This window comes from Epinephelus fuscoguttatus, linkage group LG20 (genome assembly GCF_011397635.1).
Source record: "Epinephelus fuscoguttatus linkage group LG20, E.fuscoguttatus.final_Chr_v1".
NCBI classification, from domain to species: Eukaryota; Metazoa; Chordata; class Actinopteri; order Perciformes; family Serranidae; genus Epinephelus; species Epinephelus fuscoguttatus.
Window position 1 is genome coordinate 20,585,800 of NC_064771.1, and position 24,546 is coordinate 20,610,345.

The 24,546-nt window shown below is 39.8% G+C and overlaps 1 protein-coding gene across 2 annotated transcripts in view; it reads right to left on the reverse strand.

Annotated features, from left to right (window-relative positions):
• Window positions 1-3,208: 3,208 nt before the first annotated feature.
• The window catches only part of pde6c (phosphodiesterase 6C, cGMP-specific, cone, alpha prime), a 49,651-nt gene continuing 28,313 nt past the window's right edge, over window positions 3,209-24,546 (reverse strand). The window contains exons 1-22 of one of the 2 annotated variants that reach the window (XM_049563556.1): window positions 19,205-20,972; window positions 17,092-17,244; window positions 15,929-16,018; window positions 15,686-15,826; window positions 15,508-15,582; window positions 15,299-15,363; window positions 14,992-15,058; window positions 14,447-14,494; window positions 13,887-14,036; window positions 13,645-13,788; window positions 13,220-13,285; window positions 12,871-13,026; window positions 12,593-12,700; window positions 11,865-11,974; window positions 11,677-11,764; window positions 9,674-9,774; window positions 9,406-9,513; window positions 9,208-9,271; window positions 8,653-8,727; window positions 8,446-8,529; window positions 5,550-5,703; window positions 3,209-5,444 (exon numbers count right to left, since the gene is read on the reverse strand). In XM_049563556.1, coding sequence (XP_049419513.1) covers window positions 5,401-5,444; window positions 5,550-5,703; window positions 8,446-8,529; window positions 8,653-8,727; window positions 9,208-9,271; window positions 9,406-9,513; window positions 9,674-9,774; window positions 11,677-11,764; window positions 11,865-11,974; window positions 12,593-12,700; window positions 12,871-13,026; window positions 13,220-13,285; window positions 13,645-13,788; window positions 13,887-14,036; window positions 14,447-14,494; window positions 14,992-15,058; window positions 15,299-15,363; window positions 15,508-15,582; window positions 15,686-15,826; window positions 15,929-16,018; window positions 17,092-17,244; window positions 19,205-19,672 — 2,559 coding nt within the window. In that variant the 5' untranslated portion in view covers window positions 19,673-20,972 and the 3' untranslated portion in view covers window positions 3,209-5,400. Of the gene's footprint in view, window positions 5,445-5,549; window positions 5,704-8,445; window positions 8,530-8,652; window positions 8,728-9,207; window positions 9,272-9,405; window positions 9,514-9,673; window positions 9,775-11,676; window positions 11,765-11,864; window positions 11,975-12,592; window positions 12,701-12,870; window positions 13,027-13,219; window positions 13,286-13,644; window positions 13,789-13,886; window positions 14,037-14,446; window positions 14,495-14,991; window positions 15,059-15,298; window positions 15,364-15,507; window positions 15,583-15,685; window positions 15,827-15,928; window positions 16,019-17,091; window positions 17,245-19,204; window positions 20,973-24,546 lie in introns of those variants that run through there. The other variant, XM_049563555.1, reaches the window with a different exon arrangement.

Consider the following 24,546-nt stretch of genomic DNA (forward strand, 5'->3'; position numbering starts at 1 on the left):
AGTGACTCTTAACATTTCATCTGGCACCAACACCAGATTTTCAATTTGTACATTTGTACTGTGGTTAAATGATTTATATGTACACAACCAAGAGGCCCTTTTCACAGCAGACTGTTTGACTCATACTCAGAAAAGCACAGGTGTCACTGATAACATTAACGATGGCTTTGTTCTAAGTGCCCTAGCATGCCCAGTACCTGACACAAGGTTCCCACGGATCCTTAACAAGTGTTAAAAGACATTGAATTCATTCATCTAAAAAATAAGACCTTAATTGGAACTGAAATGTTCTATAGCAATCTTTCAAAAGTCTTATTTTGGTTGTATGATTATTAGGTTATTTTTGAGTCCTGACTCCAAAAGCTCATAACAACAAACACACAAAAAAACCTCATTAACCTCCTGAGGCCTGAACTGTTGTTTGGTATCCCTCTTTAATTTCTCCCAGCTATTTGAGATCAGTAGGACCTGATAAGTAGTAGTAAAAGTAGTAGTAGTAGTAAAACTAAACATTGTCAATGATAATAAAGTCCTAATGTCCTCAATCAAGACGATAATAAAGTTCCAATGTCCTTAAACGAGACAGCAGTAAAGTCCCAATGTCCTCAAATGAGACAATAATAAATTCCCAATGTCTTCAAACTAGTACTTTCTAATAAACGGCGCCTTAGCTTGTTACCTTGGTAAGGTTTGTTGCTATATCAAACTACAAATGTTTTTCATCATAAACAAACAAGTTTCAACCATAGCATGTGATCAGGTTTTAAACCTTGTTCACTTTTGTGTCGGGGTTGGCTACAGACTGACTTGACAGAGATGGCTGCCATCTTGTTTTTACATGTAGTAGTGTATTGTGCTCTTACTACCACTAGATGGCACAAAAAGTGTCCACGAACGAGGACAACAGGTCTAAGTTAAGTAGAATAAAGTATAAGGTTCAGTAAACCCAAAATTTGATGTCCTCACATGAGGACACAGGGTCTCAGGAGGATATAGCAGCTTCAAACAGGACCAGAGTGTGATTCATGTAACAAATTTCAGTAAAATAACCTAAGAAAAATAAAAAGCAGCTTGTGAAGCCTTGAAATTCGCTAAGACATGGAATGCATAATTTTGTCTATTTCAAAATAATTGGTCATTTATTTAAAAACAAACACAAAAAGACACTCAGTGCAGAGGTTTAACTGTCTGCTAGCTAGCTGTCACTGGACCCTGGATGATTTGGGGAAGTGCAAATTTAACAGTAATTTGCTGTTTAATCAAGATTTTGGGGCACGGCTGAAACCAGTACAAGGCGACAGGCTGGATCAAGATGAGCCAGGCCTGCGCAGATTCGATCACCAGCGATCACCACACAGTGCATGCCAGTTAGGTTTGTGTGCAACTTCATCCCGACTTGCTCTGACGTCTTACAAAAGTGGACAGCGATAATCTTGCGAGAGCGAGGCGGCTGCAGTTTTTAGAGTCAGGCGCTGCAGTTGCTCTCCATCGACTCCAAGACCCAGGGCATGATTGGAACCACCTGGCTCTCGCCCTATCCAACACCTGATTGGTTTAGATGTCGACTCAACAAGATGACATTTTAGATAGTTATAATTTTTGTTCAATTTCAGAGATTTAGATTTGATTTGATTTGAAGCTTTATTCTCTGAACAGAAAACGTGTGACTGATGGTGAAGTTTAGTTGTCAGAGTCTAAATAAATTTATCATAAAATATACATAGTCGTCTGCATATTTTTTCCCCTCTGAAAACTTTAACCTTAGTGTCAGACACAATTACTCAGAAATAAATTGTGTGGGTTTTCTCTGGGTACTCCGGCTTCCTCCCACAGTCCAAAGACATGCAGGTTAATTGGTGACTCTAAATTGGCCATAGGTGTGAATGTGAGTCAGCCCTGTGATAGTCTGCTGACCTCCAGGGTGTACATTCTGGCACCCTAAAAATCCCACTGTGAATCAATATAGCCTAACTGTGAATTAGATAATTGTCACCTGGCACCCTATCCCAAGGGTATCACTGCTGTGGACTCTTATTCCTGTTTAAATATCTCTAATTAATTGAAACTGCACTATAAAGTTGGTACAATTTCCAGAGTATAATTCAGCATAATAGTAGCAATACAAAACAGCCAGGCACTCTGCTGCTACAAGGATTAGCTGGAGATGTCCCTCCGGCCAAGGGCAAGATTGAACCGCTGCCTCGCCTTCAACTCGCAGAGAAGGAAACTGCGTGAGGTTGCTGGGAGATTATAGACCTTGGCTTAAATAAAGACAATTACTTTACCTCTTACCGCTCTGTCTGCCTCGTTTTAACTTCATTGCTTTCTCAGGAGAAGTCATTTACTGTGTGATTCATGGCAGCGTTTAGCTAACAGATGGTTAAGTGTAGTAAATGATACAGCCTGTTGTTTTGGGTGGCGGTGGGATGTAATTTGGCCCCTGGCTATACTCGTACACCTGGATACATTTACAGTTAATCCGTTGTGTTGTCAACATCTGTTTTCTTGGTTAAAGATTCTCGCCCTCACATGAGCGCACATTTAGGGCCTTTAAGGATGCCCTGGGAGGAATGCACAGATCCCAAATAACAACTTTTCAGCCATGTTTTAAGGCATGAAAATACTCCTTGAAATAATTTCTCAATTCTAATTAGCTAGATTACAATTCTTAAAATTACACCGACTCTTTCTCCCTCATTAAAAGGTGCTTTAAATCTACAACTCAAATTTTGTGGTGAGGCATGCGAAGGGAGGTGATGGGGGTGCAGCCAGTTCTGCACCCATCGACCCCTCGTCAGCGGAATGAAAGGTCATGTTGTTGCGGGGGGTTGAGGCGCTGAAGTGTCCTGCAAAATGATTTAAGGGCTTAGTCTGTTTTCCAGCAGAGGCCTCAGCAGCATCCTCCACTCAAACTGCACACCTTTGAAGTTTATCATCCTCTAAATTACCGTCTACGACATTAACACCATGCAACGTCCACTTTTCTGCATGCAGAATCTGCAGACCGCAGGACGCAGGACGCTGAAGAACACAGCCAGACAACGCTGTATCGAGCAGGGGGGATCAGAACCAATCCACTGATCCTCTTTCCCTGGAGGCTCATCCAGCTTTGGAGCTCTCTAAGATCCCTGCACGATATATGACTAAGAACGAGCGCTGTGGCAGCTAAGCTCCAGGTTTCTTAAGTTCACTCTCTGTCTCCGTCTAACCTTCGTGTGCACGAGTCAAGTGTGAATAAGAGACGAAGCACCACCTATTTCTAATGCTGAGAAAAAGCGATTATCAGTATTCTTACACTTCCGTAAATTCCTTTATTTGCTTACACATATTACATCTCATGACACATACATACAGTAGAGGTCATCTCATACGTCAAATGATAGATTTCTAATGTCTGGAAGACAGTTGATGGGATAAGTAGAAAGTATACAGTGCATTATTTGGTATCTCACGAAGGATCCTTGAAAGAAAAGCAAGGAGCCTTTTTTTTTTTTAAATCACTGGAGACAGAACTGGTGGTGTAACCATCTATATAAAACGTGCAGCAGGAACAATGAGGTAAATTCATGGATAAATATTTAAAACATCACTTTCAGTAAATGTTGTGTTGCACAGTTCTGGCTCCAGTGACCACAATAGCTCCTCGCTTTACCTCAAGCAGCAGAAAAGGAGTTTCCAGATAGTCCCAAAGCCATTCTGATAGGATTAAGTGCCTTTGATTGATGCCCCGTTGATTAGAGGAGATGACATTGTGTAACAGGAAGTAGAGAGCCACAGCTTGCCTTTGCCCCCAGGAGGGACGTTGCTAAAAGTGTTTCAGAAGGTGCACCGCGGGGGGGTGGGGGGGTAGACTGTCAACTCAGATGCCTGATCAGATCAAGCTGAACTCAGGTTTACACGGAGATTCACACTGACTCGACATCAAACCGCAGCTGCTGTGTGATTCATCACGCTGTTGCATCACTTTGGCCCGAACCGGCGCACAATCGATGATGCTATATAGCTGCATCTGCCCCATTTTAAACCCAAGTCCTCTGCACATACATACAAGGCTTTGGTAGCCTGCTTTGCCTCCTCTGTAAGAAGGGTATTTAAAGTCTAAAGCTGTGTGGATCTCAAATGCTGGCTGGCAATCAAATCAAATCCCATCCAATCTTCTTACAGGAGAGGTAGATCTTCTGTACCCGCTTTGACTGACTGCGACTCTTAAGGTTGCCTTTCCTGAACATCCTTCAAATCAGTTTTACGCTTCAGTTAAGTTTACACAATTTACATTTTACATTTTCTATATAATAAACTATGTACAAGTGAAATCATGCAGGTTTTAGCTTTTTTTTTTGAGTTGTTGGAATTGCAATTTGCTCTAAATACTGGTGTAAATATGCCTGTTTCAATCCAAGTCGTTGGGCATAAAGATAACAGCTTACAGGTGTTTGTTTCCAAAGCTGACAATAAAGTTACACACATACATGTTCTAGATGCTTGAATGTGACTTGTAGCCTGCATTTGCTCACAACGCCCTCTCTCAAAGCTCGCCGCAATCTCACCGTCCGTGACGACAGTTCAAGTACAAAATTGTCAGACAGAAAAATATACGTATATAGATAGATTGCATATTAAAATAAATACACCCTTACACAACTCATCAGCGCCTTTTTGAGGTAAGAGAACATCAGCCCTTGTTTGATTGTCGCTTGCTGTATTTGAGCGTTGAGGTTTGTCATACAGCGTTAACACATCATTCATGTGCAGATTCCTGCTCTTGTGTTGAATTGATGCCACAACTCATGCTACTTTAACTGTTAACCGAAAGCACAACATGCAGCACATGTTGTCCCCTAGCTACTCATTTTATACTAAAGAGTTTGACTTGGAGTGTTTGCTTACAGCTTATCCAACCATGGTTTTAAACCACGCATACCAGGAATGTGTCGATTATTGCTATGATAAAGGGAAACATACGTTGTCCATGTATATATTTTTCAAAAGTTCATTGCTGTGTATCGTCGAAGCAGAGGAAGGAAGACGTTTCAGATGCACCACATCTTCCGAGTCAAACAGGCTTCTCTTGCAGTCAGAGTCCCAACATTGCTTCTTGGTGATGTTCCTGACTCTTCCCTCCTCGGAGGATAGTTCGGCAGACTGGACCATAGACCAGACCTGACTACACTAGACTAAAGTAGGCTAGACTGGACTGGACCAGACCAAACGGGGCTGGGCTGGACTGCACCAGAGCGGACTGCAACCTAACCAGAGAGAACTACGCTGGTGTAGATCAGACGAGACCAAGCTGGCCTAATCAAGCCCCAGCTAGACTAGCTGTCAGACCAGAATAGGCTGGCATAGCCTAGATTAGTCCTAACCAGACTGCATCAGTCCAGATCCAAGCACCGGAGGAACTTAGCAGACAGTGCATGTCTTTGACTTTGCTTCGCCTCCACCAGCTACATGAACACACAGAGATAGTAAAAGATACATTAATACAGGATAACTGACCACCTCACATTTATCAGGTGATCAATATACACCGATTCATTTTTTTTAAATACCTTTCTTGGCTTCCTCTTCTTCCAGTTTCTTCTTCTGATCCTCAATAGCCTTCATCTTTGCGTTGTATACCTCAGCCAGCTCATTCCAGTGTGCCCTGTTGTTGTTCAGACCATCAAACATGGGCTGGATCTCTTTGTGGAACCTGGAGAACTCCTGATAAATGAAAGAAAATACACTGGATTTAAGTATATTAAGTCATACTATGGGCTGCACAAAGGGAGTAGACCTTACAGGAGGGAAACAGTTAAGTGCTGCAAATACATGTGCCTCTTAGACCAGATGTCCACAGGGTGGGCCGACACATATTCATTTATTTATATGGATGTGTGTGTTCCTGTCCAAATACCACAGTGACAGACAGCTAGTTGACATTCCTGTCGGGGCCAGCTGGGTTGAACAGGTTCATCTCTTTCCATCCTGGGATCTAACCTAAAGTGGCTGAAGCTACAACAAAACCTCTGTAAAGCTAATAACAACTCTGTGTGAGAAATGACTTCACTCAGTGGTTGTTTTGTACTCTGTAGGATGCTCCTTTACTACAGAGTTGGATTTACACCTTTCTGATAGAGTCTTATCAAAAATTTATGGAAGCCCATTTTCGCCAGTGTGATGTGAAAACAAATAAAGATCCTGCAATTCAGTCTAATGAGAAACTTTCTAGATACAATAACTTTGTATCACAAAATGACTTTGTATCTCAAAGTAATTACTAAGTATCTTGAAGTAATGAATAAATACCTCAAAATACTGACACAGTATCATGAAATAATGACTTAGTATCTTAAAATGATGACTTAGTATTTCAAAATGACTTAGTATCTTGAAAAAATGACCAAGTACCTCAAAACAATGACTTAGTATTTTGACATGACTTAGTATCTCAAAATGATGGCTTAGTATCACGGAATGACACCTCAATAATGATACCTCAAAATAATGAATAAATGCCTCAAAATAATGACTTAGTATCTTGAAATAATGACTAAGTACCTCAAAATGATGACCAAGTATCTCAAAATAATGATTAAGTACTTAAAAATGATGACTAAGTACCTCAAAATGATGACTAAGCATCTCGAAATAATGACTAAGTATCTCGAAATAATGACTAAGCACCTCAAAGTGATGGCTTAGTATCTCAAAATAAAGATTAAGTACCTCAAAATGATGACTAGGTATTTCGAAATAATGACTAAGCACCTCAAAATGATGACTTAGTATCTCGAAATAATGATTAAGTACCTCAAAATGATGACTAAGTACCTCAAAAATTATGACTTAGTATCTCGAAATATTGACAGTATTTCAAAAATAATAATGACTAAGTACCTCAAAATAATGACTTAGCATCTCGAAATAATGACTAAGTACCTCAAAAATAATGACTTAGTATATCAAAATATTGACTTAGTATTTCAAAAATAATAATGACTAAGTACCTCAAAAATAATGACTTAGTATCTTGAAATAATGACTAACTACCTCAAAAATGATGACTTAGTATCTCGAAATAATGACTTAGTATTTCAAAATAATGATGACTAAGTACCTAAAAATAATGACTCAGTATCTCGAAATGATGACTAAGTACCTCAAAATAATGACTTAGTATCTTGAAATAATGACTACATACCTCAAAATGATGACTTGGTATCTCAAAAATAATGACTAAGTACCTCAAAATAATGACTTAGTATCTCGAAATAATGACTAAGTACCTCAAAAATAATGACTTAGTATCTCGAAATATTGACTAAGTACCTCAAAATAATGACTTAGTATCTCGAAATAATGACTAAGTACCTCAAAATAATGACTCAGTATCTTGAAATAATGACCACATACCTCAAAATAATGACTTTGTATCTCGAAATAATGACTAAGTATCACAGAATGACACCTCAATAATGATACCTCCAAATAATGACTTAGTATCTCGAAATAATGACTAAGTACCTCAAAAATAATGACTTAGTATCTCGAAATATTGACTAAGTACCTCAAAATAATGACTTAGTATCTCGAAATAATGACTAAGTACCTCAAAATAATGACATAGTATCTTGAAATAATGACTACATACCTCAAAATAATGACTTAGTATCTCGAAAAAATGACTAAGTATCACAGAATGACACCTCAATAATGATACCTCAAAATAATGACTTTGTATCTTGAAATAAAGACTTAGTATTTCAAAAATAATAATGACTAAGCACCTCAAAATAATGACTTAGTATCTCGAAATAATGACTAAGCACCTCAAAAATAATGACTTAGTATCTCGAAATATTGACTAGTACCTCAAAATAATGACTTAGTATCTCAAAATAATGACTACATACCTCAAAATGATGACTTAGTATCTCGAAATAATGACTAAATACCTCAAAATAATGACTTTGTATCTCGAAATAATGACTAAGTATCACAGAATGACACCTCAATATTGATACCTCAAAATAATGAATAAATGCCTCAAAATAATGATTTTGTATCTCAAAATAATGACTAAGTATAAAAGAATGACACCTCAATAATGATACCTCAAAATAATGAATAAATACCTCAAAATAATGACTTTGTATCTCGAAATAGACATAATATCTCAAAATGATGACTTAGTATCACAAGATAATGACTTAGTATCTCAAAATGATGACTTAGTATCACAGAATGACACCTCAATAATGATACCTCAAAATAATGAATAAATGCCTCAAAATAATCACTTTGTATCTCGAAATAAAGACTTAATATTTCAAAATGTACTTAGTATCACAAGATAATGACTTAGTATCTCTGCCTTGAGATCTATCTTGAAACTATCACCTCCCCTTCATTGTGTATAATAATTATACTCCTCTGCTGTGCAGTGTGAAGGCTTTGAATTACCTTGTACACAAATGCGCACACAAAGTCGATAAAACCACACTGCATCTTGGGTAGCTGTTCGGCACAGTTTCTGTCCATCATGGGCTGAGGGAGACAGAGGGGAAAGTTTCAGATGAAAAAACAATTCCTGAGAAACCCTAAAAAAAAAAAAAACATGAAAGGAAGAGGAGACCACAAGAGAAGGCACATGAGGGGTATGACCCTTACAATTGGTTGTTGGTCCAAAACAGTCCTCTCCAAATCTCCCTGCTCCCAGAATTCAGCAGCGACCATCAGAGCCACCTGGAGAGAGACAACACGAACAAAGAATGATACGGGGGAATAAAAGACAAACAGAGGGAGGACAGGATTGCGAATGAGTAGCAGAAAAAAAGGTCATATTCTTTTATCTTGTGCGGGTTATTTTCAATCCTTTCCATGGGCGAAAGCTTTTAGCATTTGATCTCAGAGGAACAACAGACACTGTAATACAAGTGGCCTTCTGAACCCAGTTTGTTTTTGTTGTTATGACTTATCATATTCTTTTAAAAAAGCAAAGTAAGTGCAACTCTGCTCATTTTTTGGTTGCAATAAATATTACATTGTTGAGCTGGAACCAAACATATTTCAAGCTGAATAATCTGATCGAAAACTGAGAGCAGGGAGGATCAAACAGCGATGTGTAGAACTCAATCAGTCGGCCTTAGTAGAACAAACTACATGAAAAACCTTCACTGTACATTTTCTTAATCGGCCCATGTGAAGGCTGTGAAGGCCACCCACCTTGCTCTGTACCTCCCAGGGTTTGGTGATAGCTGACAAGTCACAACCTGTCATCATCATGGCCCTGCAGGTGAGAGACAGACAGACAGTCAGGAAGGACAAGATGACACCCTGCTACTGATGGGTCTGCTGTTTGAGAAATCTTCTCAGAAGGAAACAGAATTTTCTTTTGTATGATCTTGAGCTTTAGTTACATACATGATGATTTCCTTCCTGGTGGGGTTGTTAGAAACAAAGTCAATGGCCTCCTTTTCCACCGTCATCGGCTCTGTGGCATTCACAATGTTTTGGAAGAGGGTTCTCTTTCTGCGTGATGAGATAGCAGACAGTCAGTCAGACCAACTGAGCTAAACAAATACAACAGTAGACAGACAAACATTGATCAGCTGCGGCTAAAACTCTGAGCAACATCGGCCAGTCTGTGGCTGTAGAATTGGGAGCAGTTAGAGTATTTCTGAGAACCTACTTGAAGTAAAGGGCCAGATCGGTGGCGATGATGCAGACATCAAACAAGTGCTGCACATGCTCAAACTGACGCTTCTGGAGGTTGCAGAAGATGTTCAGGCTCTGCAAGAAACAATAAGTGGTCAAAATGTGTGTGCCACTTCTTCCATTTAAAGGTTCAAAATAATGAGTTAGTCTTGCAAAATAATGAATACCTCAAAATAATGACTTAGTATCTCAAAATAATGACACAATATCATAAAACAATGACTTTGTATCTCAAAATCCCACTGAGCAAGCAACGTCTGTGGACGTCCAAGTCTAGTTGATATCATGTCTGTGGACATCCAAGTCTGTGGACGTCCAAGTCTAGTTGATATCATGTCTGTGGACATGATATCAACTAGACTTGGACGTCCACAGACGTTGCTTGCTCAGTGGGATATGACTTAGTACATCAAAATAATGACTTAGCATCTCAAAGTAATGACTCAGTACCTCAAAAATAATGACTTAGTACCTCAAAAATAATGACTTAGTATCATAAAATAATGACTTGATATCTCAAAATATGACTTAGTACCTTAAAATAATGACACAATATCATAAAATAATGACTTGATATCTCAAAATATGACTTAGTACCTTAAAATAATGACTCAATATCATAAAATAATTACTTAGTATCGCAAAATAATGACACAATATCATAAAACAATGACTTGGTATCTCAAAATATGACTTAGTACATCAAAAATAATGACTCAATATCATAAAATAATGACTTGATATCTCAAAATATGACTTAGTACCTTAAAATAATGACTCAATATCATAAAATAATGACTTAGTATCGCAAAATAATGACTCAATATCATAAAATAATGACTTGGTATCTCAAAATATGACTTAGTACATCAAAGAAATTGACTTGGCATCTCAAAGTACTGACTTAGTACCTCAAAATAATGACTCAATATCATAAAATAATGACTTAGTATCGCAAAATAATGACTTAGCATCTCAAAGTATTGACTTAGTACCTCAAAAATAATGACTCAATATCATAAAATAATGACTTAGAATCTCAAAATAATGACTTAGTACCTCAAAGTATTAACATGGTATAACAACAAATGACTTAATAATGACTTAGAATCTCAAAACAATGACTTGACATCTCAAAGTAATGACTTAGTGCCTCAGAATAATGACTTATGACTTCAAAAAATGACTTAATACCTAAAAAAAACAAGACTTAGTATCACAAAATCATGACTTAGTATCGCAAAATAATAACTTAGCATCTCTAAGTAATGACTTAGTGCCTCAAAATAATGACTCAATATCATAAAATAATGACTTAGAATCTCAAAATAATAACATGGCATCACAACAAATGACTTACTACCTCAAAAAAAAAAAGACTTATTACCTAAAAAAATATGACTTATTACCTCAAAATAATGACTTAGCATCTCTAATGTCTCAAAATAATGACTTAGTGGTTAGGGTTAGGGTTAGCCGAGCCCCAGAATTCACAGCAGGCTCGTAGCTAACAGCAACACGGGGTCTTATCCGTGTAATGGCAGCAACAGAAAGGTATGCTGATCAAGCAGGGGGGGTCGAGAGGGTGGTTCGGTGGTCAGGCCCCCTATGCTTGGTCTTGCTATGGCTGAATATGAGCTGCTACTGGGTGCTAAATGAAGGTTCATTACTGACGGGCTGCTGCTGAAAAATGTATATAAGGAAAGCACAGCATGTGTGAGTGCCAGTCGTTTGTTGACATTAGCAAACTCCATTTCTTAGCTAACGTTAGCTACTGTTGCCTCACTGAAGAGAGGTAAGACACTCGCACATAATGTTGCATCCTTTGGACGTTCCCTGAAAATACGGTCCAAATCCTTTACATAGAAGTTACCTCACAGGTTGCTAGAGGCAGCTGGGGGAAAGTCTCACACCCTGTCGATACAGAACCTTTAAGTCTGCTATTTTTTAAATTTATAGTCCAGTAATGTGTCGTACCTCCTCGCCCATCAGCGTCTTGCTGTACTCCAAATGGTGCCTCTCCATGATGGAGGAGCCATGAAGTTTAGCCAGAGGGGATGCACTCCTGCAGAAAAAAAAGAAAAGGATGGAGGAATACCTTTACACACAGGTTACACACACACATGCACGCACTTTTCTTTCACACACATAATGTTTTGACCTACTTTGTCTGGTAGAGGTTGTTGGTTCCTCTGTGGTCGATATCGTGGCAGAAAGCAGCAGCCACCATGGCAAAGGCATCTAGATCAGAGTAGTACTTCCTCAGCTTCCCTGTCTGTGAGGCAGAAGGCACAAATCATTAATTATTACACGCAGGTGTTGGGATGAGTGGTATGGATTGTGACCAACTATACAAAAGCATGACCTGTTCAGAACGTAATAAAATTTCTGGAGCATTTAAATCCAGAAACTGCAGAATACTGGGCACCGTCAATACTGATGCTCTCACGGCATTATAAACACTTAATGTACCTGTGCTGCAGCAATTCCCATCTAGATTTATGATGAAATAAAACATGTTGTGAGCTGATATAGGTGGTTCACACATTCTTCTAAAACATAGCGGCCTGTTAAACTTTCACCACCTGTATTGTGTTAAATATTGTGCAGTGAGCTGCAGCGTAAAAGTTATTAGCATCGCCTGCTGTCTACAAGAACGCTTATGATGTTGTAGAAAAGAAGAGATTGAACTGCAACAGCTTAGAGGATATTCCTGTTATTGAGCTTTGGGTTTAGGGCGATGATACACTAATTCTGGCCCACAATAGGGTGCTGGGTGGCTGTTGCGACTGGCCTCTGGCTTCCTGTAATTTTGCAGAAGTGGCCCCTGGGCAAAGTAAGCTGAGTAACCCTAGTTTAGGGTTTAGTGGAGATGCATGTGTGCGGTTGTTACCTGCAGCAGGCAGAACATGGTGTGGCCTACGTTGAAGCCGTGCCTCCAGTTGTGGTAGGTGATGGCACGGTAACCCTTCTTCACTGTGTACATCCACCTGGTCAGCGTCTGGATATACAGAATGGACAACATGATCATGGGAACAAAAGAAAAATAATGAGCCCTATGCACAATGACATCATTACATCCAGATACTATCAACCATCAGGACCACCTGAAACCCTTGAATTGTATCCTGTTAGTGCGGTCAAACCGAAGTGTCTGACTACGTTACTCACATCTGCGGGGACTTTAAACTTCTCAATGACTCCGAGCTCAAAGAACATGCGAATTCCGGCTTTGATGAGATCGAACTCTGTGACGGGGAAGTCGCTGAAGGAGAACAGGTACAGATTCTCTCCGTTGACATTGTCAGCTGGCGGGCAGGTTGCTCTCTGAACCAAAACACAACACAGTTCACTCAGAAGACATCCATAAATCGTACACATGATTTCCAATGAATTTTGATTGAAAAGAAGTGAAGCTTTCTAAAGTCCAATCCCTCAATCCTATGCATTATTTCACTCATGCACTTATGTGTCTTTGATAATGTGATTATCTTTGTCCCAAAGGTTCAAACAAACATACCAACAGTTTGTACATCTCTTTCTGGTCGCAGTCTTCAGGCTCTGCGTCAAACTTCTCCTTGGTGTTCTGGTTAGAAAGGAGAGAACAGTGATTTAAAATGGCATTCACACTCAATCCACTGTGAACATGCTGCCATCACTTCAGAAATATACAGCCTGAATTTAGAGACTGGCAACAAAACGCAGAAAACGTAATGATATCATGTATTCAAACACTTGAGACAAGTGCTCCAATCAGTGCAGCAACTGTTGTGTCACTGTCTCCACTAGATCTTTTATTAGGACCTCTAATAGCTGCTAATGGAAGACGCTCCTCAAAAAGCTATTCACGGCGCATTAACCTTTGACTACTTTTAATCCCTGCTTGAGTGGCCTCTTCATCAAATGCTTAGAGATCAGAGGTAGGTGCATCAGATTGATACTCACCAGAATGGCCTGCAGCTCATCTTTGGTGCACTTAGTCTGGCACATCAGCATCTCCTGGGCGATGTCTTTCCTGTACTCCATACGGTTCAACTTGTCGTAGGTGTCGCAGTTCAACACGGACCAACCCAAGAACTGCGTCAGGGCCTGGTACAATAAAATGGGAGCGACAGGAAGTTAGAGAGTGGTTCAAACCAGGTGTGCCGATGACAGGGAATAAAGAAGAGAGACTGCATGGTGCTGACCTCGGTGATCTGTTCATCATGCTCATCAAATGGCTTGCCGTCTCTCCTGTTGAAGAAAGTGGCGATGCCCACAATTTCTTCCTTCTTGTTGACGATGGGCAGCGACAAAACGTTCTTGATGACAAAACCTGTCTCGTCCACAGCCTCTTTCTGAAAGGCATTGAAATAAAAATATTCAGATTCGGTTTCAAACCATTCTTCCTGAAGACGGGCATCAACACAGTAGGGGAAAGTAGGGGTGGGGGGGGGAAACATCCATACAGCATAGTATCGCAATATTTTGCGTAGCGATACTGTATTGATACATGGACGTAGGTATTGTTTTTATTCAAATTTAACTCAAATTAAACTTTTGGTAGCCTACTAAAATAATAGGAATCAATTAGTTATTCCGTCCATTGGATGCAATTAAATTTGTTTGTTTATTTATTTATTTTTTCCTTTTTTAATTTGGGGGGGGGGGATAAATCACAAGGCCAGGAAAGGCCTTAATGTGTGTATACCAAAACCATAGTGGTGTGTATTGCATGTGTGTGGATGGACGGTTAAAGTCTCCTCACCTGAAAAGTGAAGTAGTCATCTGCAGCCACGTTCATCATGTTGCAAATCTGCAGGCAGATACATAAAAAACATTAAAGTCCAGCGCTTTGCTACAAGTATTCAGTACAGTATTACTCACAGCTGCTATTTCTGATCAATCTTTATAGCAACCTTTATCTAAATAATAATAAAATATTTGTCTGTTAAGTCTTGTTTACTTCACTTCATGGCATTTTAGCACATTTGTTGCAATATGTCCGACTCGTTACAACTGTAGCTGCTAACTGGAGTTTATTAAATGCAAATTGTGAATCAAAACTGTGTTGACTACTATGTTCAGTGCTATAAACTGACATGTAACTGCACTAATTCACTTCATGTCCAGTATTCCAACTGATAAGTGTGATGTACTCTTTTGCCTTTGTTTCGCTCACTCATGTTACCACTTTAGATACTGACATGTCTCTGTGCCTATTCCATGATTCAGCTCTCCTGTATTTTCAAGCTTTTCTAACTCAAGCAATTCTCTAAATGAACTGCCCCGCAGCCGCAGTGAGAAACTTACAAAGCCATTCTCTGCAACGTAGGTCGGTAGGCCACTAACTAGAGCCCAGTGATCTGCAGGGGGACCACTGTAAAAGAGAGAAACATAAAGAGTTGTGAGACCTGGAGCGAGCTCGCTTTTCTCTGAGAAGCAGATTTAATGGTGCCCAAATAATAACACTTATCAGAGCTGTATGTGGGCAAGCATAATTGCTTCATGTATTTTTCATGTGCTTGATTTTTTTGTTAATTTGAGGGCAAAAATTGTTCTGGTTTTTGATGCTGTATTTTCAGATGTATTATGTTAGTTTGTAGCTGCTGCTGCTCACGGTATGACTTTGATTTCTTCTTTGCCTTCCAGGAGGTAGTCAATGATCTTGTAAAAGTTTACTTCCTGTAGAAAAAGAAGAACCCTGTTAGCAATTATTGATTCATCTTCAAACTTCACTTGACAATGAAAAAGTCAAAGCGAGTGGGATTTTAAGCGCCGCACACTACAAAAAAACCCCAGAATTAACAAGAAGGATGAGTTTGTTACCCTGCCGTCTGGCGTTTTTGGTCCTTTATAAGGTTCCACATCTCCCAGTTTCACCGGCCATTCATCATAGAATTCCTGCAGGGCAAAAAACACACGATTAATAGTTTGAAGTTATTTATCCATGAATGCTCTCTGTTCAATCCTGTGTGTAAAACTGAATCTATTCTGCAACACCAACCTTCTCTTTGGTCATGTCCAGCAGGCCCACTGAGTATCGTTCACATTGTAGATAGGTCCTTACAGTGTAGAGCGCTTTGTGGAACTGTCGCTCAATGTCTGTCAACTCTTCAAACACTTTGCTGGCAGACCAGAGCAGCACCTACGAGGGTAACACCAATGGATGTTTAGCTTTGGCATATTGTACCATGCCAACGGGGGACACAGTGTTCATCAGTGCAACATGATGGGGGGTTCAGTTTACCTGACTCCTTCTGGACTCCACGTTATACATGTAACTTGTGTAATGCTGCATGGTGATGACTTGGGCAAAGTTCATGTACTTGTGGAAGAGCTAAGGACCAAATGAGATTAGAGGCTTCATCAATACACAGCAGCAGATTTAAGACTGAAGCAGACATGACCAGCAAAGTTGTGATTCGTAACATAAAGTGATCTGTGTACGGCGAGTGTACGGAGCGTGTCTCCTTGTACTATGACAGATCAGTAAACACAACAGACTTGAACACAACTCTTTCTCGCAAACTTCTTAAGGTCTTTTAAGTTTGACTAATCTTCTGTGCAAATATTTTGTACATGGATTTACACAAAAAGCATTTCACAGGTCTTTGCAGGCTGATAAAATCCCATTACACTTGTGATTAACAAACCCTTTGATGCTTGATGCAGTAAATATGAGTGTGTTTTTCTTAAATATTGAAGCTTGTATTTTGAAGTTTTTTCCCAGTAGAGATTGTATGCAAAGACAAAGAGAAGCGGAAACCTGGGCACAAAGAGCACAGAGATATCAGACGCTATAATGCATCTTAGCAGTTAAACCATCTGCCCCTCCCCTCCTTAGAGCTCTTTACTTTGCTTTTCAGCTCCTGTGACTTAACACTGTGACATTAAGAGTCTATGAAAACATAATTTCCCTCTGACCCACTTCATTCTTTGTGGAACTGTACCTCAGTGTGAGTTTACGGCTCCTGAATGATAAGACGCAGCAGCGCGTGTTCTTTTATATAGCTAAGAGATAACTTATTCCCAGTTAAATCGTTACGTCTTTTTTTTTGCGAGTCAGAACGCAGCCAAATCAATTCAGGCAGGTCTGATTGGCTCCTGCTGACATAATTGGAGTGTTTTACATAATGGTGAGATTGAATTACAGCAGTAATCTTTATATAGCTGCAAAGAGTGCGGAGTTTTTTAAAGTAGGAGGCAAGCAACTGTGGACATAATAAAAAGATAATTCCTGTAACACCAGGTGTATAGTAGCTGCTACTTGTTAAGATAAAGAGGGCCTAATAATGACACCTGACACATCCAAGTGGCAGCCATGCATCCAAAACAAAACCTCGTTCCAGCTCAGTCAGCAAATCCCTCTGACTACAGGTGGACGTACATGTTTAAGGTGTGTATTCTTACCGCCTCATCCTCTGGGGAGAACTTATCAGCTCCTATTTTATTGAGTGCCATGACAACTCCAAGGCACTCTTTATCAGCCATCAGAGGGAAAGTGAGCATGTTTTTAGTCTTGTATCCAGTCTGTTTGTCCACAAAGTCGGAGAACTTTTGATTCTGTATCAGGAGGAAAGGAAAAACTTGGTATCAGGTTCGGCTGAATCCAAAGGGTGGACATAAAATGACATACTAACATACAACATCACTCTATTCAGTTTGTTGTTGCTTTCATTGCCTGTCGGATTGAAAGATTCACATTCATAATGTATCTAACACTTACTTTTTTTCAAATAGATCCCAGCATGCTCTCTGATCTCACTTTTAAATACTCAGTAATCAATGTTCTATTACTGGCTACACTTGGCAGCAAGAGGCATTCATGCATTCACATTTGTCAACAGATAGAAGATGGGTCAGTGTATCATATACTGGAAGACACAGACATATTAACAATAATCCTAAAACATAATTCTAACATCTGCAGTTTTCAAAATCTTACAAAAACTTATGCTTAGAATAAAAATATGCTATAAAATATACATAAGATCATATAATTCAAAATAAAACCATATGTTTTATCAGTAATTTTGACATCAGCGTTGTGTAATATTAAACACTAATACTTTTAAAGCTATTTAACTTCACTGATCGTTAAGGACCTCATCATGCTAGGTAGGCCTAAATAAAAAATATGTCAATTCTAGCAGGTCCATAATGAACAGAAACAAGTGTGGTGGTAATTTATTAATCTGATGCTTTGCAAATTTAGAGGCAGTTTTTGTAGCCTTCACTCCAGCCAATGACCTTCAGCTAGCAAATTCAAGTGTATAACAGTTTCTTTTAAGACCCACAAAGATTTTAGAGGCAATTTTCACCTAATTTATTTATTTCTATATCTATGATCTATTAGACCCCCTTTCCTTTTCATTGTTGTTTTATAATATCATTGTTTTACTGTTTTTATTACCATGTAAAATGACTTTGAGTACATTATAAGTGCTGTACAAATACATTTATTATTAATTAATTACTATTTATTATTTGCACATTTAGAAATAAAGGGTCTTAGAATTGTTGTAGCCTACACTCCAGCCAATGACCTTCAGCTGACAAAGTCAAATGCACAACAGTTTCTTTTAAGACCCACAAAGATTTTAGAGGTATTTATTACTGATAATTTATATCTACGACCCATTCCTTCTTCCGTCTCATTGTTGTTCTTATACTGTTAGTGCTTTTATTATTTCTATTACTGTTTGTATTGCCATGTAAAGTGACTCTGAGCACATTTAAAAGCACTATAGAATTAAATGTATTATTCATTTATGACTATTTATTATTTGCACCTGTTTATTTTAGAAATAAATGGTCTTCGGGACAATTTTTGTAGCCTACACTCTAGCCAATGACCCTCAGTTAACAAATTCGCATTTAACATTTAACATAACATTTAAAGACACAAAGATTTTAGAGGCAATTTTCACTCATATTTTTTTTTTTTTAAATATCTATGATCTATTATACCCCTCTTCTTTTTTACTGTCTACTGCTGTTTTTATTAGCATGTAAAGTGTATTTGAGTACATTTTAAAGTGCTATACAAATAAATGTATTATTACTGCTACTACTATCAATGCCAATGTTTTCACTGTATTTATAACTATGTAAAGTGTCTTTAAGTGCATTTTAAAGCGCTATGCAAATAAATGTTTCATTATTAATATTATCACTAATGCCTTTATTGTTTCTATTACTGTTTTATTACCATTTAAAGTGACGTTGAATATATACCATTGCTACTAATATTAATAGCAATGTTTTTATTGTTGTCATTACCGTGTAAAGTGACTTTGAGTGAATTTTAAACCGCTATACCAATAAATGTATTATTACAGTTATTATTACTCGTGCTTTTATTGTTCCTATTAGTGTTTTCATAACAATTTAAAGTGACTTTAACTATTTACTATTACTACTAATAGTAACATTGTGGGAAGAAGGGAACATCGCCATATGATTTTTGACAGTTTCGGAGTCACGCGCACACCACAGAGCGCGAGCACCTCACTGAACTCACCTGTGAGACGTCAGCAACACTTTGTGGCTTTTTGGAGGTCGCGGTGAAACCCACGATACCCATATCGAGAGGGAAGACGATCTCAGCCTGCGGGTGGACCCTGTTTATCTCATATTTGGATGTAGGCGTGACGTCAAAGAGGCAGGTGGCGAGCTCAGGTATTCCGTTTCTCGCGCGGCACATGTAAAGGCTGAGCCTGTCAGCCTGTATGATGAGAGCCACTCTCTGCAACACCTTGTGAATGGACTGGTCCATCTCCTCCTGTTTCTGCATCTCCTGGACCAGCTCGAAGATGATGGCGGCCTCTTGGACGGAGTTAACATCCTTGAAGGAAGCGGTGTCTTTGACGTCCACAGGTGCGGAGAAGGCGGCGGACAGGGCCTCCGCGCGCAGCTTCTTATCAAAGTACTCTTTGGCGAACTGCGGGTTGTTCTCCAGGTATTTCTCCACGCTATCCTTGTCTGCCATTTTGAACTCGAGTGCTGCTGTGTTCCCGTCCTCTTGTCACTGAAGCATCACCTGTAGGCTGCTGTGGAGAGGGGAGCTTGTGCAGTGGCCTACAGGGCTGGGTGCGTCAGGCGCATTCTCCTCCGCGGTCCCCGAGGGAGTCACTGACACATGCCGTGTCCGCCGACAGTCAGAATAGGACAGAGTGCGGCTTAGAGGCTGAAAGGATCAAAGTGGCCGCTAATTAATGTGACGTCATGACATTAAAACCCCTGCTCTAAGCGTCCTTAACCCGCAAATCCCAACGCTGATCATTTTATAACGGGTAACACAGGAGAGAGTGCGACTGCTGTCAGGTCAAACGGCAGGTTGGGCGCACCAGGAGACTAACAGCTGTCTTAGGGTCCCCGAGTCCCTCCAAACAAGAGTGGCACCAACACCTCATTTGTCCCCTTGTCTCCACACATGACACTAAACACAGGGTGATAACCTTAGAGATACTCTGGTGCCTCTTAAGGACCACTTAAGAATTCACTTAATAGAACCATTACTCCAATCTGTAGTTAAATCCCAAATTGAGCAACGGGACATGTTAGGTTTTCTCACCTAATATGACATCCAACCTTGCACTGGTGTCACCCCTGTTCTATCCCTGTTGGTGCGGAGGAGGAGGAGGAAGTACCCAAATAGTTCCCACCACTGGCAGTGTTCAGAGCCATAATGCTAATGGTGAATGTGTGAGCAGCCCTACCTGCATGCTCTATTTAAATCACCATCATCATGGAGGTATCGGTCCTAGAACTGGAAACTGGCCAATTAGTGGGGCTTGGACGTCTGGGAACAAGGCCCTAAACAAAGATGGCTGGCTATTATTAACTGAGTGCACTGTCTGCTTGGCCGCTGGCAGGCTGGCAAGACAAGGAGTTCCCCACTATTTTCTGCCCCTAAGGGATTAAGGCAATCTTATCAAGGGAGAACTACAAAAGGTGTGTGTGTGTGTGTGTGTGGATGTGAGGCATTGTGGAAATAAATCAGAGCGGCCTGTTTAGCAGTGGGAGAAACTGGCTGGGTGTTAGTGTGCGAGAGAAGGAAGACAGGCAGACAGACAGGCAGACAGACAGGCAGGACCAGTGTAATAATGAATAAGATGAACAATGGCAGATTTCTACTGGTCTATCCCAGGATTTTGTTCCCAACCTTCAGTTGTGTCAAATATGAAACTATTTTTCCTAATTTTTTTCCCTTACAAATTCATTTCATTTTGTGTAATTCTTAGGGAACCTATTAAATCCCTAGACTGTATAAAAATAATGGAAGTAGCCACTCCTGTTCTGAAGCCTTGGCTGAATCCAAATGTCCACCCTCTGGACTTGCGGACTGAGGCCTCGCGGACTTCAGTTGTACATAGCGTGCCGTATTTATCGCAAGCGGCTGATAGACAGCCCTTGAGACTGTTTTACTCATAAGTCATATAAGTTCATGAACAGTGTCTGCTCATCTGTCCCTGCAGATAACAAGATATAAATCCCCTGAATAGCCTTTTTCTGTGACTAACAAAAATGAAGCCTACTAATACATCTCTATATAACATACAGGCTACATGTGTTCAAAAACAGAGATGTTTGTAAATAAGGACAGGACCATAACTCAATAAATTGGGTATTACTGACATTAGAAACCTTCTTTTGTATTTTTCAGCCATTCTTTTTGCCTATTACACAGCGCAGCCTGGTAGGCCACAATAATAAAATGTATTTTCAGTCCCTCTACAGCCTAGACTGAAACATATCTCTGTATCATGATGTGGTTGTTTATTTCTGTCCTACATAATTCAAGCAACAAGTAAGTAAGTTTTGGGTTTTTTTTGCGGCAGATGAAAAACCCACAACGTCACGTCTGTATTGCAATTGTGGGTTATTAAATCAGTGAGGTCTTCTGAAGTCTGCACCCCAAGCGGACTGTCTGGAAGTCTGCAGAAAGTCAACTTGAGGCCCCTTGTAGACTCGTTGAAAAGTGGATTTGGACAGCCCTAACCGCTCCCAGACTTCCCAGGAACACACCCGCAAAGTCCACCAAGTGTGGTGAAGCCCGGACATTTGGGCTGGGCCCTTGAGTTTGGCATTGCAGCAGTCGCAATCTTGTTTTACTGGAGCCAGAAGTGACCATATAGAGTAAACTGTTTTTTGTTTATTTAACATTTATGGAATTTGACTCATTTTTGCAGTTTTTGGCACTTGCCCTTTGGCTTCAGCCATCTCATTGAGACAATAGCCCCTTTTACACTTCCAGATTTTCCGCAAATGTTGGGCCATTTTGCTGGCAAGCTGCGAGCGTTTATACACACAGAGCCGGATTGACGAGTTGATCCGAGGTGCCCAATTTTCTGCCTCGTAGGATAGTCATATTGGTGGAACCCTTCTAGTTTAAACAGACCAAGGCGGCCTTCTGCAATGGGAGGGGCTGTTGAAGACTTGTGGGAGGAGCTGTTGATGACACAGCATGTGCGAGCCACTGGTGGTGGATAAACAGGATACAGCTGATAGCAGGAATTAGTGAGCAGCTAGTAGCAAGAGGGAAACGTAAACCTGACAGACACTGTAAAGATGAGCAACTGAGGAGACAAGGAATAGTGCGCCCTCCTTGTCCTCTCAAACAAAGAGGCCATTAACTACCAGATGACGGGGACGGTGAAGAACGGGCCGATTTACGAGAGAATCGCCGCCTGACTAGCCACGGCTGCCCTCCCATGTCACTGTTTATGTCACACACTGAGCTACACATTTTGTTTCTTGCTCACACCCCCCATTGCTCAGAAAAAGGCGCATTCTGTATAAACAAAAGTAGGCAGGCGGCATTTTGCTGCACTCCCTGCTTTTGTTTTTATACTGCCAATGCTGAAAAAAGGCTGATTGGGCTTTCCTGCAAATTTGCACAATTCCTATCTAAAAAGGGCCAATGTAACTTTTACTCAACAGCGGCCACTGTGACCACAAGAAGCGATTTCAGGATGACTGCAATTTAGATTTCTTTCCCAGGTTTCAATTAAGCTAGTTGCTTCAGATGACCTGACTGAAAGCCAGTGGAATAGAAATACATGTAGAAAACAGTCGGACTCAGTAACATCAGTCACACAAAAATCTTTCCTAAGTTTGTTAGAAATCAGTCACCATAGGCTACAGGTCATACCAGGCCACACAGGACTGTATTAGTAAACTCGAGTGCATTAAACTGAGTTAATGAATTGAACCCTTTACCCAACTTTTCATTTGTAAGAGGAACAAAGTGATACTCCATCTTGTATGGATACCCAGCCTTGCATTTGACAAAGGAAAACAAATTTTCCAAATTAAACCTTATTCATAGGGATGGGGGACATCACAAAATTTGGTTTGGGTCTGATACATGCGCATATTGATACTGATACAATACGTTTTAATATTAAAAGTGTCTGATGTACTTTCATTTAGGGAAGAGCAGCGTGCCGTGATGTGTGAGGTAAACAACAAGTCTGCCAAAGTAATAGCTAATGATGACCAATTACAGTTTGAAAATGTAAGATGAGATAAAATTATCTTTTAGTCGTCTCACAGTGGGGAAATTTGCAACGTTACAACAGCAGAGGGATAGGGCAAACAGGAAGCATAAGTAGAAAAAAAATACAAAGCAATATATAAGTATTTAGAATAAGTAAACTGTACAAAAACAAAGAGCAACATAATGAGCAAATAGTGTAAAACACAAAGCAATGCAATAACGAAGCATCAGAAAGAAGCAGAATATAATAAAGAGACAGACTGAATGGCTGATTTCACATTATTGACTGATGAAATTAAAAATATCGCACAGTTTAACAGTACTGATATTGCACCTGAGTGATGACTGTGAGTGGTAAAAAATAAAAGCAAGATATAATAAAGAGACAGGCTGAGTGGCAGAATTTACGTTATTGCATGTAACATTAATCAGTGCTAAAGATACCTGGATATTCTCCGTCTCAGCCTCTCTGAACAGACTGTAAGTGAACTCTGTTTTTATGTCAAATGTCTGGATTGCCAGGCATTTCCCTCGTCCTCCCTTCTTGTCGGTTGGAGCTCAGACTGCACTTTGTTGTGTTTTTTACTCTTTCATTAAGCTATCACTTCTATTATGTGTCGGATTAAGCTAGTCAGCACAAAAGCAGTGGAGAAGCAAACTACATGCACTAGATACATTCACGACAACACTGTTTGCTTAGTTTTACTTTTTAAAATACAAATAGGTACGATGAAGAAGAGAGAAATGAATTTCTTCTTTTTGTATTGATCCTATTGATGCTAGGATCGATGTTCAAAAAGTAAATGTAGTATCTAGAGTATTGATATTTTGGTATTGATCCGCCCTCCCCTTTTATTTACAATGTAGTCAGGAACACTTTAGTGAAAGAAAGCTTTATCTTCATTTGCAGTATTATATTTGGCGGTATGGCTCTGTTCTGGGGCCTCTCTGCCTTTCCTTGGGCCTACGCAGAAAACCTCTTCCACACGCCTATGTGTAAAGCCTAAGGCAGAAAGAGCACACCTCTCTCTTTGGTGCAGGCTCCACACTGCGTAATCCAGTTTATCAAACAATCATTTTCAATCCAATACAATTGCTAAACTACCAATATATTCAAGTGGGTGAACAAAACACTCGCACTGCTTCCCTGCTACGCCCTTGCCATCTTTAAAGCCCAAACACTCAGATGGAAGCAGTGTATATAGTCATGAGGTCTTTCTACCAATTCCAAATTTTGTGTGGGGTCACCTTGGATTATGAGTTAAGTTTCAAACCTCATCAACACAAGAAACTAACTTCTGCCTCAAGTGTGACTTTACATCTACCTCTATACCGCCCAAAATGTGAAACGCATGCACAAG